Source organism: Scyliorhinus torazame, chromosome 1, assembly GCF_047496885.1.
Source record: "Scyliorhinus torazame isolate Kashiwa2021f chromosome 1, sScyTor2.1, whole genome shotgun sequence".
NCBI classification, from domain to species: domain Eukaryota; kingdom Metazoa; phylum Chordata; class Chondrichthyes; order Carcharhiniformes; family Scyliorhinidae; genus Scyliorhinus; species Scyliorhinus torazame.
In genome coordinates this window covers 350,722,490-350,739,531 of record NC_092707.1, presented here as the reverse complement: position 1 = coordinate 350,739,531, position 17,042 = coordinate 350,722,490, and the positions used below count along the sequence as shown (strand labels likewise).

The 17,042-nt window shown below is 46.3% G+C and overlaps 1 protein-coding gene across 10 annotated transcripts in view; it reads right to left on the bottom strand.

Moving 5' to 3' along the window:
• The window catches only part of mta3 (metastasis associated 1 family, member 3), a 435,625-nt gene that overhangs the window by 70,680 nt on the left and 347,903 nt on the right, over positions 1 to 17,042 (bottom strand). For 8 of the 10 annotated variants that reach the window (XM_072510300.1, XM_072510268.1, XM_072510293.1 and 5 more), the window contains 2 exons: positions 5,906 to 5,937; positions 1,369 to 1,523 (listed from right to left, as the gene is read on the bottom strand). In XM_072510300.1, coding sequence (XP_072366401.1) covers positions 1,369 to 1,523; positions 5,906 to 5,937 — 187 coding nt within the window. The remainder of the gene's footprint in view (positions 1 to 1,368; positions 1,524 to 5,905; positions 5,938 to 17,042) is intronic. The other 2 variants (XM_072510326.1, XM_072510336.1) reach the window with 1 other exon arrangement.

The following is a 17,042-nucleotide window of genomic DNA, read 5'->3' as shown; positions in this document are numbered from 1 at the left end:
TAAGCATCTAAAAGGAGAAAGGTTGTTAAGAGTAGGACCACACAGGAGGAAAACATCATCTTCTTTAGTTTCAGTCCCACCACTTTCCATGGCCTCAGTAAGACCCACTCCAATAATGGCCAGCATCATCTCCTGGGTATTAGGACATGCAGGTATGCCTCTCTAAAGTTAGCTCTTGCTGCCTCCTTGTCCTGCCAGAAAGGGAACTGTGTCGGTAAGTTTAGTGCAATGTGTTGAGGTGATACAGGTGCCCTGGTTGATTAACTGGCAGTATAAGTAACCATGAGATGTGCGTGTGAGACTTGCAGCAGGTCAAAGCATGTGAGCGTACAAATGTGAGACACAAGACTCGATGCATAGGTATTGTTGGTAAGTGTGCAATGAGGGTGTGGTGAATCAATCAGTTTTTAAGGTTAGTGGTGCAATTGATAGAACATGAGGTAGTATTTTTCGGCCGCGCCTGCCCGGTGACTGGAAATTCCTGTCCAAGGTCAACGAGCCTTTACACGATCCCCGTCCTGACCATGGCGATCTTGCAGCGGGCACGGCTGAAAAATCCAACCCATGGTATCTGAAAATGCATGTGCCAACCTTGCCCAATCACATGAGATCATGAACCATTTTGTGGCATTGCATCCAGATCCTCAAGTCTCGACACCAGCCATTTACCTCCATGGCAATCTGCTCCCACTGCCTTCTGAGCCTGCATCTGGATCATCTCATTTCCACCTCTTTCTACCGAGACCTCGAGAACCCTGGAGCCTGTGCTCTCCTACATTTCCCAAGTTAGAATGACTTTCACAATGACTCCCAGTAGCAGTTCCAGTACAATGCACCTCCCCTTTTAGAGATGCAGACTAGCTTTCACTGCCATTAGCCACCCAACATACTGGCCCCTGCTGAAGCATCCAGCCATTCAGAAATGTAGGTAGCATTCGCTGGATACTGTAATCATAATTATCAGGCTGCATGAAGTTGGCGCGTTGTCCGTATTAAAATCCGTTGTGCGGATTAGTTGCAGATCACGAACCCCACACTGGTGTGCACGGTTCTAAAATGTAGCCTGCATAATATATTAATCACACAAAAGGCTCTGGTCAAAGCAGGTCTGATACCCAATGAGCAAGTCTTGGATAATCATAATGTGTCACTAGTTTCAGATTAAATGTGCAAACTTCTCATTTAAAATTGGAAAATCCATTAACACTGTGCATCTGTATAGTACTTTAGATGTTTGAACTAAATTACTTACAAAAATGTAATGCAGGTGTTAAAATCTGTAAAATATGACAATTGTATCTTTTGCTTTACAAAGACTCCTTAATCAGGGGAACATACAAAATTGCGCTGGTATTAAAGGAAGTTCACCTTGTTTCCTCAGTAACCATGAAAAAGCCATCATCCGGGGTATCAATCCAGTTTGGTCGTTGTCTCTTGATGACTGGAACGGTGCCAGGCTGAATTGCATTGATGCCAGTCGATATCCCTTTTCCATTAGCCAGATGTGAGAAATGGCCAGTGCTCTGAAATAAATGACAGGGAACAAACCAAACTAAAGATGTCTCTCATTTGCTGTTGACACGATGCTGTCAGACCTGCTGCGATTGCCCAGCATTTTCTGTTCTTGTTTCAGATTTCAGCATCTGTGCAGTAATTTGCTTTTATCTCTCATTTGTTAGTTTGCTGTTTCTAGCATTTTGGTTCATATGGCCTTCAATTTGCTTTGTCCCTACAAAATCGATCTGGATCCTTTCCAGGCATTCATGTCACAAATAAAAGACTCTTTCAGCAAACAATTGTCTTTCTTGGATTTTCTATCCTTGGCGACGTACGGATAATGAAAGAACACATTTTGTTTTGAAGAAGTAATCATGCCTCTGCCATTTTAGATTTTAAAAAATCCCGTGGATGACTTTTCTTTGAGACATTTCTTTGAGACAATCAATTAGTGAAATACAGACTTTTCATTTCTTTTGCTCCTGGTCAAATTTCAAAAAATATCAGAGGAAAATCCCAGACAGCATGTTCTAATTCATTTGTTTTTCCGAGCCTATTACTAAACTGCCCCTGAAGTCTTCAGGCTAAAAAAATCCTATTGGTTAATTTACAACTATTGGGATTTAAATTCTGATATTACTTACGGGTTTTGGGGGTAGATGCTACGGGTGCACTGATTAAGTGTCAGGTATCAGGGGCGTCATTCTCCGACCCCCCGCCGGGTTGGAGAATGGCCGTTGGCCGCCGTGAATCCCGCCCCCGCCGAAGTCTCCGGTACCGGAGATTGGGCGGGGGCGGGAAACGGGCAGCGCCGGTTGACGGGACCCCCCCCGCTCAATTCTCCGGCCCGGATGGGCCGAAGTCCCGCCCAGAAATTGCCTGTCCCGCCGACGTAAATCAAACCTGGTATTTACCGGCGGGACCAGGCGGCGTGGGAGGGCTCCGGGGTCCTGGGCGGGGGGCGCGGGGCGATCTGACCCCGGGGGGTGCCCCCACGGTGGCCTGGCCCGCGATCGGGGCCCACCGATCCGCGGGCGGGCCTGTGCCGTGGGGGCACTCTTTCCCTTCCGCCTCTGCCACGGCCTCCAGCATGGCGGAGGCGGAAGATACTCTCCCCACTGCGCATGCGCGGGAAACTTTCAGCGGCCGCTGACACTCCCGCGCATGCGCCGGGAAACTGTCAGCGGCTGCTGACGCTCCCGCGCATGCGCCGCATTTCCGCGCCAGCTGGCGGGGCAACAAACGCCATTTCCGCCAGCTGGCGGGGCGGAAGTCCCTCCGGCGTCGGCCTAGCCCCTCAATGTTGGGGCTAGGCCGCCAAAGATGCGGAGCATTCCGCACCTTTGGGCCGGCGCGATGCCCGTCTGATTGGCACCATCTTTGGCGCCAGTCGGCGGACATCGCGCCGTTGGGGGAGAATTTCGCCCCAGAAGTGCCATTTCCAGCATATTAGTCCAGGCACTTGATAGATGGTCCATTAGCAGCCATGACTGAATGGAGAAACAGACCCGATGGGCCGAATGGCCTAATTCTGCTCCTGTGTCTTATGGTGGTCATACGCTGCAAATGCATGTGCCATTTAAATATCATTATTGGCCTGCTCCAGAATCAAAGCCCTTTCCTGGAACTGCCCATGTGTGCCTCAAACATAATTTCCTGTACCTGTCCAGCTAGCCTAGGGAGGAACATGTGGGAAGGAGCTTCTAGAGCCTGAACTTAAAGGAATCCTCACCTAGAATAAATAAAATCATTGATTACTCATGCTAAGATACAAAGGTTCCTTTGGCCAAAGTTTATGGCTACTTTGGATATTGTTTAGCTATTAAGTACTTTGGAAGAGTGTGTTTGTGGAGGGGTACACTGTTCTGATTTTTCTTAAAACGCACAATTCCGAAACATAAATAAATAAATAATCTTTATTGTCACAAGTAGGCTTACATTAACACTGCAATTAAGTTACTGTGAAAAGCCCCTAGTCGCCACATTCCGGCGCCTGTTCGGGTACACAGAGGGAGAATTCAGAATTCTCAGCTGGTACAGGAATTGAACCCACGCTGCATGCCTTGTTCTGCATCACAAACCAGCTGTCTGTGGGCCATGTCACTGGGTTTACTGTTTAGACTCTCAAATGAGGAAGCTGAGGAGAAGCAGAAGCAACAGGAAGAGATCAAAGGTTTACACAGGTTGCAAAAAGAAGACAAAGAGGCAAGGGCACAGGAGACATGAGGCTGTCCAGGAACTGGTCATCATACCTGGACTGTATGGATGTGGATTTTAAACATTGAACACGCATAAAAATTTTATTCAGGATTTTTCCTCAATAGTTTATATGATGAATGTTACTTTTCAACGGGGCAAACATTCAGGATCAGGAGTCAAACCAACTTCCTGACATTTTCAAATGACTTTATACTTGCAGGTGTTAATTATAATAATAATAATCTTTATTGTCACAAGTAGGATTACATTAACACTGCAATGAAGTTACTGTGAAAAGCCCCTAGTCGCCACATTCCAGTGCCTGTTCAGGTACACAGAGGGAGAATTCAGAATGTCCAAATGACCTAATAGCACGTCTTTCGGGACTTGTGGGAGGAAACTGGAGCATCCAAAGGAAACCCACGCAAACACGGGGAAAACCTGTAGACTCCGCACAGACAGTGAGCCAAGCCGGGAATCGAACCTGGGATCCTGCCGCTGTGAAGCCATAGTGCTAACCACTATGCGACCGTGCTGCCCACTTAATTATATATTAATTAACTGATAATTCACTTGAACCTTCTGCTGCTTACAAATTCTTTGTTATTTATGTGCTGAATGATATTGTATTTGATATGTTCATGTTTAATCAATTAGATATTTGATTGAGGAGTTAAAATATAACTTTTCATTTCACTTGTTCAGTAATTTTTTGCCCTATGTCTTGCCATTCAACATTTTCAAAATACTCCAATTTTAATTAGATAGATATATTTTGAATAGCTCTTTGGATAGCATTGAAGGAAACAGTAGTGTAGTAGTAATGTCACCGGGCTAGTCATCCAGAGGCACTTGCTAATGCTATAGTGACATGGATTCCAATCTCACTGTGGCAGCTGGTGGAATTTGAATTCAACCTTGAAATAGAAAGCTACGTAATGGTAACCATGACAACTATCATCAATTGTTGTGAAAACCATCTGATTCACAAATGCCGTCTAGGAAAGGAAATCGGCCATTCTTATCTGGTCAGGACTTCATGTGACTCCAGACCCAGCAATGTGGTTGACTCTAAACTTCCCTCTGAAGTGGCTGAAAGTCACTCAGTTCAAGGGCAATTAGAGATGGGTAACAAATATTGGCCTTGCCAGTGGGGCCCACATGCCATGAAAGAATAAAGAAGAAAGTTTAAAAGACCATTAAATATCCAGCAAATTTTACAAAGCCATATATTTTAACAGTGAGGGTAAATAATGTACTGTACATTATGTACCTAACAAACAAAAAGAGAATTAAGCCAGATGCAAGGCATTTGATTGTGAGCAATTCCTTGTCAATTTGTAATTAGGAAAATTAACTTTTTACTATTATTTGCAAATAATTTGCTTTATTTGTGAGACCATTTTCAAAGTATCACTGAGTGTCTTTCAGACAGAGAAAGATAGGTTCTTGATTAATAGGGGGTTATGGGGAGAAGGCAGGAGAATGGGGATGAGGAAAATATCAGCCATGATTCAATGGCGGAGCAGACTCGATGGGCCGAGTGGCCTAATTCTGTTCCTATGTCTTATGGTATAAAACATTCAATTTTCACAGGGATGAAAATCTTACCCAAACGTCTTGAGACTGTCCATTCCCATTAGCAACAAGTGTGCCATGAAATTAAGTTCCAAAATATAAAACGCAAAATTCAGTCTCTTAAATCAATTAGGAGGAAAGGTTTAATTCCTCCCTCCAGCTAATAAAACCTCTCTGATCCCTGGCACTGACCAAAAAAGTCTAATTTAATGCCTGAAAGGGTTGATCTTTATTCAAATGAGCAATGTTGTTGCTTCTAGTTTCTAGGGCTATACTTCCATGCCATTTTAAAAACATTGCGTCCCCAGATTAAGTCAGGGAGGCACTTTTTGGAAGAGTTTAAGCTTGGTTTCAGCTGAACTCAGCTGTGTTTCTGAGTTCAGTTCATTTAAAAGACGGGAGGAAACACAGGGGCATATGCCACCTGGTGTTTGATGCACGATCCAAGTCAGAGGAAGGAAGTGGGTAACACTGGAAGATATACCGTGCAACTCCTCAGATGCTTTTCAGCTTGCTGGCTTCTGTCAGGAACTATTTATTTTATATACTTCACATTTATGATACATTGAACAGAATTAAACAAATCAGAATAACCATTTTTTAATAAATATTTCAGATAAAATGCACTTACCATTAGTGGTCCTTGTACGTGACTCACCACATCTGAAATATGAGATTAGCAAATTAAAAGAAGTTCCAATCACGTGTAACGTTACTATACCTTGTTGTTTGACATACATAACAAGTGAGATTGACTATATTAGAGTTAAATCATGAAGGAAGTCTATACCAGGTTACTTAAACAATTATAAATCAGGAAAATTTCAAAATAAATAATGGAAACAGATGCTGATTGACTAGTGCATCACAAAGGAAGAAATGATAAATATACGGCACGTATGGTTAAATATTGAAGTATATTATTTGCATTTTCATTCTAAAGGTAAACAACATTGAATAGAACACATTCTCAATAAATTATTTATTGTTCACTTAGCATAAACATGCACAATCGCATAATAGTGACTGGTAGGGGCAGCACAGTGTCACAGTGGTTAGCACTGCTGTCTCTCAGCGCCAGGGACCTGGGTTCAATTCCGGCCTTTGGTGACTGTGTAGAGTTTCCACTTTCTTCTCGTGTCTGCGTGGGTTTCCTCCGGGTGCTCCAGTTTCCTCCCACAGTCCAAAGATGTGCAGATTAGGTGGATTGGCCATGCTAAATTGCCCCTTAGTGTCTAGGGATGTGCAGGTTAGGTTACAGGGTTACGGGGATAGGGCTGGGTGGACATGGGGAGAGTGCTCATTCGAAGGGTCAGTGCAGACCCGATGGGCCAAATGGCCTCTTCCTCCACTGTGGGGATTCTATGATACTAACAAATAAGAAGAAAACAGACAGAAGTCCCTTTCTTTCTGGTGCACTGTGGACAGTTAACATTATCTACAAAGCAAAATGAAGCTTGGCCCCATTTGTGAGCACAAGAAATTAACATTAAGTTATGTACCAACTGTGGAATTTGACTCCTCTTCGTTCTAATGTTATCAAAATTCAAACAAAATAAATCTTGCACTGTTAATTCAATCTACGTTTAGTTTGATTAAATCCAGGATGTGGGATTAATCTAATTATATCAGACATGCTCTGAACCTAATCAACATTATTTTCAAAACAAAGTGAAATACCCAATTACCACTGAATATAGAATAAAAGAACGTGGGAATAATCAGAAAGCAACCCTTTCGTTCAGGAATTCAGACAATATCTGAAACTACATGGGTGAAATTTAAATAGTTAACCAACCTTTGAGTGCACCCAGATATTACAGCTTTGAAAATCACTGCATTATATCAATTTGTCCTAATTTTTCTTACATACACTGTGTTTTTACTCAGTGTTTGATATTTTTTTAACTGGCAACTGACCGTAATGATGGTCTACAACGCGCAGTGTTGTATAGATCATTAATGCTGGGTTGTAACTAAACTAAAATATTAATCATGACAATTTGCTTATTAAATCAAATCAATAAATGTTTAATGGGGAATGACTTTGCCAGCTGTAATTAAAACAGAATAGTTTTAGTTCATCTAAAATAATCAGGAAGTTACACATTTTTATTTGTCTGCCATTAGATACAAATCAAAGCGGTGATCATTCTCCAGACATCTTTTAACACTTTATTATGCCAGGTTAGCAAAAACTTACTGGGTCCCCTGGTCTTTCCAGTCAGCCCTCAGCTCACTGTTGTGGTGGTTCATGTTGAGGAATAATTGTCCGGCTGCAGTCGCCTGGGTAACTCACCCAAGTGAATATTTTTAACTTTAGCTTGGACAGTGAGAGTTCTTAGAGTCATAGATATTTACAGCATGGAAACAGGCCCTTCGGCCCAGCTTGTCCATGCCGCCCAGTTTCTATCACTAAGCTAGTCCCACTTGCCCGCATTTGGCCCATATCCCTCTGTAGCCACCCTGCCCATGTAACTGTCTAACTGCTTTTTGAAGGAACAAACCGCACCCGCCTCTACCACTGCCTCTGGCAGCTAGTTCCAGATACTCACCACCCTGTGTGTGAAGACATTTCCCTCTGGTCTCTTTTGTATCTCTCCCCTCTCACCTTAAACCTATGCCCTCTAGTTCTAGACTCCTCTACCTTTGGGAAAAGATGTTGACTATCTACCTTATCTATGCTCCTCATTATTTTATAACCTCTTTAACCTGGGGTTACCCCATCTCTGGATCTGTAAAGATTTAATCACCTGCTAATGCTCGCATTCCTAGCATTGTTTGGCATCTTTGAATTTGTCTATATATGTGTTTCTGGAACAGACCTCTTCATTCACCTGAGGAAGGAGCAGCGCTCCGAAAGCTAGTGACATCGAAACAAACCTGTTGGACTTTAACCTGGTGTTGTAAGACTTCGTACTGTGCTCACCCCAGTCCAACGCCGGCATCTCCACATCATTATTTTATAGACCTCTATAAGATCATCCCCAAGACTCCTACGCTCCAGGCAAAAAGTCCCAGCCTATCCAGCCTCTCCTTACAACTCAGACCATCAAGTCCTGGTAGCATCCTCGTAAATTTCTTCTGCGCTCGTTCTAGTTTAACAATCTCCTTCCTATAATAGGGTGACCAGAACTGAACACAGTATTCCATGTGTGGTCTTAGCAATGTCTTGTACAACTTCAACAAAACGTCCTAACTCCTCTATTCAATATTCTGACCAATAAAACCGAGCATGCCGAATGCCTTCTTCACCACCCTGTCCACCTGCAACTCCACCTTCAAGGAGTTATGGGCCTGTGCCCCTAGATCTCTTTGTTCTGTAACTCTCCCCAACTCCCTACCATTAACTGAGTAGGTCCTGCCCTGATTTGATTTACCAAAATGCATCACCTCACATTTATCCAAATTAAACTCCATCTGCCATTCATCGGCCCACTGGCCAATTAGTCAAGATCCTGCTGCAATCTTATATAACCTTCTTCTATCCACTATGCCACCAATCTTGGTGTCATCTGCAAACTTACTAACCATGCCTCCTACATTCTCATCCAAATCATGAATATATATAACAAATAACAGTGGACCCATTCAATGACCACAGATGAGTGCAAGGCGAGTGGATAAGGGAAACTAGATTTATTATGAAATAATAGTATGTACAGTGCTCTTCAGATCCCAGCCAGGTCTGAAGTGTTGGTTGCAAACCAGGTCAATGTTTATATTGCAGAATATTACAGCCCCATGGGCTCCCCGCCCCTCAGCGAGGGGAGCTCGTAATCAATGAGGCCCATGAGAAGGCTAATTTTTTCTACCGCTTAGGTCTCATGCGAGTTATAACATTCCTCCCCGAAGACCTTTCCAATGACGGTACAGTAGGAGGGTGCCTGTGCCTCTTCACTCGTGGCTATGCCTCTGGTGCCTGCTGGGCCGGACCAGGCGGCATATACCTGGACAGTGAACGTAGTTTCAGCACCAAACGCTGCGGTAAAGGTATTGTTGGAGGCTGAACAGTTTGTTCCATCGGAAATTTCTGACACATGGATCTCCAACGGCCTCACCCATCTCTATACCCTGTGCCCCATGGGGCAATACTTGAGTCTTGAATAACTGGAGTAGGCCGGTCAGCAAATGCTCCGAGGAGCTCTGAGCACTCCTGGTCTTCTATTTCTCTTATGATCAACGTGGCTTTCATGACGCGACCTTGTGGTCTGACGAAGAACCGTTCCTGAGATCCACCGGGCGCCATCTGCGAAGCTCTGAACATAGACTGAGTCACCTGGTACAAATAGTCTGGTCCGCTTGCGTCCTCTGGGCAACGACTTTGCTGCTTGTGGCTGTGGCGTGCTTTCCTGCAAGGAACCACAGAACTATAGAACCATAGAATTCCTACAGTGCAGGAGGAGGCCATTTGGCCCATTAAGTCTGTCCCAATCCTCTGAAAGAGCATCCTACCTAGGTCCACTGCCATATCCCTGTAACCTAACCTGTACAACCCTGGATACTAAGGGGCAATTTAGCATGGCCGATCCTCATCACCTGCACATTTTGGACTGTGGGAGGAAACCCACGCAGACACGGGGAGAAACCGTAAACTCCACAGTAACCCAAGGCAGGAATTAAACCTAGGTCCCTGGTGCTGTGATTTAGCAGTGCTAACCACTGTGCCACCGTGTCGCCCCACATAAGACTGAGGTTGAACTTAAGACTGAGATGGATCCGTAATCTCCGACCCATCGGCAATTCTGCCGGTGCTACTCTGTTTGCGGCATGTGGTGTGTGCTGGTATCAAAACAGGAATCTGGCCAGCCGAGTGTCCATTGATCCCGAAGTTTGCTTTTTCTGCCGTTTCCACTAGCCCATTCGAATCCGGTGGATAAGCCTTACCCCGTTTGCCTTCATAAAGCCTGTGAATTCCTCGCTGGCAAAGAGCATCCCGTTGTCGGTGACCAAAAGCCCTGGGATACCATGCGTGCTGAATGAGAACCGTAATTTTTCAGTGGTCGCCCTCGAGATAGTTGACGTCTTTTTGTGGACTTCGAGCCATTTCGAGTGGTCGTCCACTATAATCAAGAACATAGATCCTATGAAAGTGCCAGCAAAGTCGCCATGTAGCCGCACCCAACGCCGCCGCAGCCATTCCCAATAGTGAAGTGATGCAGGGGGCGGAAGCTTCTGCTGCTCCTGACAAACCCTGCATTGTTGGGCTACCTTCTCTATCTCTGCATCCAGGCCCAGCCACAAAACATCGCTGCGAGCGAGCATCTACATTTTCAACACCCCTGGGTGCCCGTCATGCAAGTCCCGCAAGATGGAATCCTGGCCCTTGCTTGGAACAACAACGCACGTTCCTCACAGCAGGATACCATCTTCAACATTGAACTCGGACAGTCTGGTTGAAAATGCCCGGAACGCCTTGGGTAATTTCCAATGCTGGCCCCCATACAGAATTACGTGGCATACTTTGGACAGTATGGGATCTGTCTCCGTCCATTCCCATATCTAGGACACTGTAACCGACAGTATGTCCATAAAGTTTAACGTGGCTATCACTTCATTGGATCATGGGAGAGACGGAAGGCGCATCAACAATGACAGTTTGCTTAACACATCTGCATTCGCGATTTGCTTACCTGTACGAAGCCCGAACCAGTACTCATATGCTTCCAGTAGAAGGGCCCATCTCGGTATTCTTGCGTGGGCGATGGGCGGGATTGCTTTGTCATCTTTAAAAAGTCCCAATAGCGACTTAGGTCCATAAGGATCATGAACCGGTGGCCGTACACATTCTGGTGAAACATTTTTACGGCAAATACAACGGCCAACCCCTCTTTCTCAATCTGCGCATAGTTGCGGTCAAGGTCCTGGAGGTAAACTCAATCAGCCGCTTTCCTCCATCGTCCATGGGATGGGATAAAACTGCTCCAATGCCATACGGCTGGGTGTCACATGTGACTAGGAGCGGTCGTAATGTGTGAGCACGCTTGATGAGGTCAACTGCTTCTTGACTTTAGCAAATGCCTCTTGCTGTGCTCTTCATGCCCACTCTGGATTTTTTATTATTTAAAAAAAAAAAGGGGGGGGGGGGTTGGAACATAGTAGCGAGACCGGGGATGAACTTTCCAAAGTAGTTTACTAACCGTAGGAAGAAAAGCAGTTCAGTCGTGTTCTTGGGTGTAGGGGCTTGTTGAAAAGTCCTCACTTATTCCGCAACAGGGTGCATCCCACTCCAATCCACAGGGTAGCCCAGATAAACTCCCTCCTTCGCATGGAAGACATTTTTCCCTTTGTAGGCGAATGCCCATCTCCGGGAAGCAGCGGAGAACCTCATCCAGATTGCTCAGGTGTTCCCGTTCTGAGGGTGCCCAAGATGTCATTGAGATAAACTGCCACACGCAGCAATCCTCGCAGTATATTCTCCATGGCCCTCTGGAAAATTGTACAAGTCGACGATACACCAAAGGGCAGCCTGGTATATTCATAAAGGCCCCTATGGGTATTGATAGTGATATATTTCCGGGATGTGGAGTCAATTTGAGCAGTAGATATGTCTAATTTTACAAATGAATGACCGGCAGCCAGCTTTGTACATAAATCTTCGATGAGAGGCATTGGGTATCCGTCCAACCTGAAAGCTCTATTTACCGTTAGATTGCAATCATCGCAGAGCTTTACTGTCTTGTCCGGTTTAAGCACTAGCACCGCCCAATCAGTGAATCAGATAATATCGAGGACTTCTCGCTGGCTTAATTCAGCAGCCACCTTTTCTACTAGTGTATAAGGAACACGGCAGGCCCTAAAATATTTTGGCTCTGCCTCCGGATCCAGCTGTATCGTTGCCATGACTTCCTTAATTTTCCCTGATCCTAGCTGGAAAACCTCAGGGTACATCCCTAGCACCTCGTACAGGCCTCCTGTCCCCATCTGGAAAATGTGTTGCCAGTTCAGATGAAGGCTCTGCAACCAATCATGACCCAGTAGGTTGGGGCCGTGTTCCCTCACCACAATCGATGGGAGTCTTACCGACTGTTGCCCGTAAATCATCGGGGTTATAGTGGCCCCTGCTTAAGATGCCAAACTCGCCTCCGTGTCTTGCAGATTTAGTTGTTGAATCCCAAATTTTATGCTGTCGAACGTTTGCCACCCAATGACGGAAACTGCAGCACCTGGATTGAGTTCCATCTCTAAAGGTGACTCTCACGGCAATCCTGTTGGGAGCCACTCTAGATTCCGCGATGCAATTTAACTGCATAGATTCCTCATCCTGCCAGTCAATGTGAAAGGTACAGGCTCTGGCTGCCACCTGCCTCCTTTGGTGTGGCGGGGCTGCTGGCTACCTCGGAATTTGCGGTTCCTGCATCCGCACATCCCACACCTCCTTCTACTGACCCCGAGGAGGTGTCACGCGATTGCCTCAGTCCTTGACCAATGAACCAGGCCTCTCTGGTAATCGGCCCAGGGTAGGGTTTCAGTCCTGAGGGGGCCCAGGGTTGGGTTTATGGCCTGGGGGGTGCTGCTCACAGGGAGGAGGTGCACCCAACAGTGTTCACCTCCATACCCCTGGAGTTCCTGCACCCCTTTTCGGCACTTTCCCGCGATAGCGAAATCTGCATGCCCTTTTGTAGGTCTAAAGATGGCTCAGCCATTTATTTTCTTTTGGTTGCCAAATTATTGACGCCACAGACCAGGTCTCGTAGCATCAAGTGCTGTACCCACATAACCAAGCTTCGTTTTTTAACCATGTTAGGAACTCAGTCATGGACTCTCCTAGGATCCTCTCCGCCATGTTAAAATGATATCTCTGCACAATGACTGGCGGCCTGGGGTTATAATGCTGCACAACCAGGGTTACCAGTTCTTCGGAAGTCTTGGTGTCTGGAGCTGTGGGATATATCAAGCTTTTCATCACCCCAAAAGTGTGGGCCCCACAGGCAGTTAAAAGAATTACTGTCTGTCAGTCTTCACCGGTGATAGCATTTGCCTGAAAAGAGTAGTGCATATGTTCAGCATACTGCGACCAATCATCAATGCCCGCATAAAACATGTCCAATCTTCTGAATAACAGCATCTTGGAAAAATAAATTCCAACCTTAGTCTTGTAGAGGTAACAGTTCGTCTGATGGTCAGCCGCATTGACAGTAGCTCCACTTTGTTTCTCGTCGCCAGTTTGGTGATCACAGACGAGTCCGAGATGAGTGGATAAGAGAAACTAGATCTATTACAAAGTAATAGTATGCACAATGCTCTTCAGATCCCAGCTGGGTCTGAGGTGTCGGTTCCAAACCTGGCTGATCTTTATATTGCAGGATATGAGAGTCCCATGGGCTCCTCGCCCCTCAGTGGGGGAGCTCGCACTCAACGAGGCTCACTGGGAGGCTAATTCCTTCCACGACGTAGGTCCTGTATGAGCTGGAACACTAAGTGTTGGGATTTGTTTTGAATAGCGTTGTATGATCGTGTTTACTTTTGAACAGGATTTTAATTACAAAGGCGCAACTGGTTTTCAGGCTTCTTACATTTTAACTTTAATTAGGGTGACCATATTCACTAAGGGCCCTTGACATAAGGTATAGTAAGAATACAGTCTTACTTAACTTTACTCTGTACCAAGGGAATAGCTTAACTCATGAACAATGTAAGCATGAGCGAATTATATAGATCTTCTGCATTTAAATAACATAACATACGTGCAGGATGCAATCAGCATGTAGTAAAGTAGTGGTTTCATTTTGAGATGCAAGGGCTGTTATTAATATTTTTGTGGGTTGATTCCCTTAATCTTGGGCTATAACTTCCTGGATCTCCAGTGAGGGATTTAGGGGATACACCAAAGAATCCCTCTTGGAAGTTTCCAGGTAAGTGTTTTCCTGGCAATTGTCCCGAAATGTTAAGTTCCCCATGACAATTGAGCTGGGTTGGCAACCATCCAACGATGTGATTCAACTTGCTCATTTCAGATGGTTCTGCCAGCTTTACACTCATTGTTACTCTAAAAGAGTTAGAAGAGAAAAAAGCACTTCTAGCTTCAAGAAACTATTTTAAAAACAGTGACCGAGCCCCCCCACGGGACACCCCACACAGCCCCTAACCCCCAGGCGATCCCTCAGACACCATAAACTAAGTACCCCACGGATTCTCACCACTCTGGGATTCCCCAGCACCCCCCCATTTCCTTGGCCTGAACCCCCCCTCCATCAAACCTGATGGGGCTCAACCCACATCGGCCCGACTACCCCTGACCTGAATGACCCCCCACTTGACCTGGCCCAGCCCCATGCCCTTGCCCGCAACCCCCTCCCCACCAAGGTTTGATTTCCTCTCTCAAGTTTGAACGTCCCACCCCTGATGTTTGAACCCATCACCCGACGATGTCCAACTCTCCCACCCCCCGAAGTCTGAATCCCCCCATCCCCACATGTCACAATTCCCCGAACACCCACATATCTGTATTCCCCCCCAGCCTGAACATGTCTCATTTCTAGCCCCCATGTTTCGATTCCACCCTCACATTCACGTCTCAATTCCAACTCATCCCCACCTCCCATCCACCCCCCCACACATGTGCGGTATCAGCCCCCCCTACATATTTCCAGAATTGAACACCACCCCTCCCACCCCATTCATGTGTGGACCCACCATATCTGGATACCCCAACCATGTCTGGAACCCCTGCTCACCCAACCACGTCGGGATCGACACCCCTCCCCCAACCACGTCTGGATCCACACCCCTCCCCCAAACATGTCTGGATCCACACCCCTCCCCCAACCTCGGAGTGAGGACAGAGTGACTGCTGGGTAAGTAGTAAAGATTTAAATTGTTTGTGCGGGCCCATAACAGCTGATTGCTGTTCTCGTGTGGGGTGCAGTGGTTGCTGGTTAAGTGTTTTATTGTTACCTCTATTTAAGTTGGGCAGTTTCTAAACCCTAGACACTATACTTGTAGTGTCCCCCACCCTTCCACCTCCTTTAACCTAAGGGGTAGAGTGAATAACAGGTAAGCTCTTTCTTTCTTTTTCTTTTTTTATCTAGAGGGGATGGCAGGGAAGGCAGTGCAATGTTCCTCCTGCAGAATGTTTGAGGTGAGGGACGCCGTCAGTGTCCCTGCTGATTTCACCTGTGGGAAGTGCACCCATCTCCAGCTCCTCAGAAACCGCGTTAGGGAACTCGAGCTGGAGCTGGATGAACTTCGGATCATTCGGGAGGCAGAGGTGGTCATAGATAGTAGCTTCAGGGATGCAGTTACTCCGAAGAATCAAGATAGATGGTTGACGGTGAGAGGGGCTGGGAGGAAACAGTCAGTGCAGGGATCCTCAGTGGTTGTTACCCTCAGTAACAAGTATACCATTTTGGATACTGTTGAGGGCGACGACCTACCAGGGGTAAGCCACGGTGAACGGATCTCCAGCACTGAGTCCGTCCCTGTGGCTCAGAAGGGAAGGAGGGAGAGCAGGAGAGCAATAGTTATTGGGGAATCGGTAGGTAGAGGGACAGATAGACGGTTCTGTGGCAGCGAAAAAGACTCACGGATGGTAGGTTGCCTCCCGGGTGCCAGGGTCCGTGACGTCTCGGACCGTGTTTTCAGAATCCTTAAAGGGGAGGGGGAGCAGTCACACGTCGTGGTACACATCAGTACCAACGACATAGGTAAGAGAAGGGACGGGGATTTAAAACAGGAATTTAGGGAGCTAGGGTGGAAGCTGAGAACCAGGACAAACCATGTTGTCATCTTTGGTTTGTTGCCGGCGCCACGTGCTAGCGAGGTGAGGAACAGGGAGAGTGTGCAGATAAACACGTGGCTGCAGGGATGGTGTAGGAGGGAGGGTTTCAGTTACGTGGATAATTGGAGCACATTCTGGGAAAGGTGGGACCTGTACAGACAGGACGGTTTGCACCTGAACTAGAGGGGCACCAATATCCCGGGAGGGAAATTTGCTACGGCTCTTCGGGGGGATTTAAACTGATTTGTCAAGGGGCTGGGAAAACGAGCTGTGTTCCAGAAGCCAGTGTCGAGAGTAGTGAGGTATTGAGGAGGGCATCAAGGTCGCAGGAGTGTACCGGCAGACAGAAAGATGGGTTGAAGTGTGTCTACTTCAATGCAAGGAACATCCGGAATAAGGTCGGTGAACTTGGAGCGTGGATTGGTACTTGGGACTACGATGTTGTGGCCATTACGGAGACATGGTTAGAACAGGGACAGGAATGGTTGTTGGAAGTTCCGGGGTATAGATATTTCGTTAAGAGTAGGGAAGGTGGTGGTGAGGTAATATGGGCCGAAGTTAGAAATAGGAAAGGAGCGGTCACATTGTTAGGAGTTTTCTATCGGCCCCCCAAATAGTAATAGAGATGTGGAGGAAGAAATTGCAAAACAGATTATGGATAGGTGTGGAGGTCTCAGGGTAGTTCTCATGGGTGACTTTAACTTTCCAAATATTGATTGGAACCTCTATAGGTCGAACAGTTCGGATGGGCAGTTTTTGTACAGTATGTGCAGGAGGGTTTCCTGACACAATATGTGGATAGGCTGACAAGAGGGGGGGCCACATTGGATTTGGTACTGGGTAATGAACCGGGCCAAGTGTTAGATTTGTTTGTGGGAGGGCACTTTGGAGATAGTGACCACAATTCGGTGTCTTTCACTATTGCAATGGAGAGGGATAGGGCCATATGGCAGGGCAAGGTTTATAATTGGGGTGGGGATGTATGGGTCGGGGAGGGCAAGGTTTCGGCAATACACCAAGAGATGAAAGAAGAGGGGGAAGCCCTAGC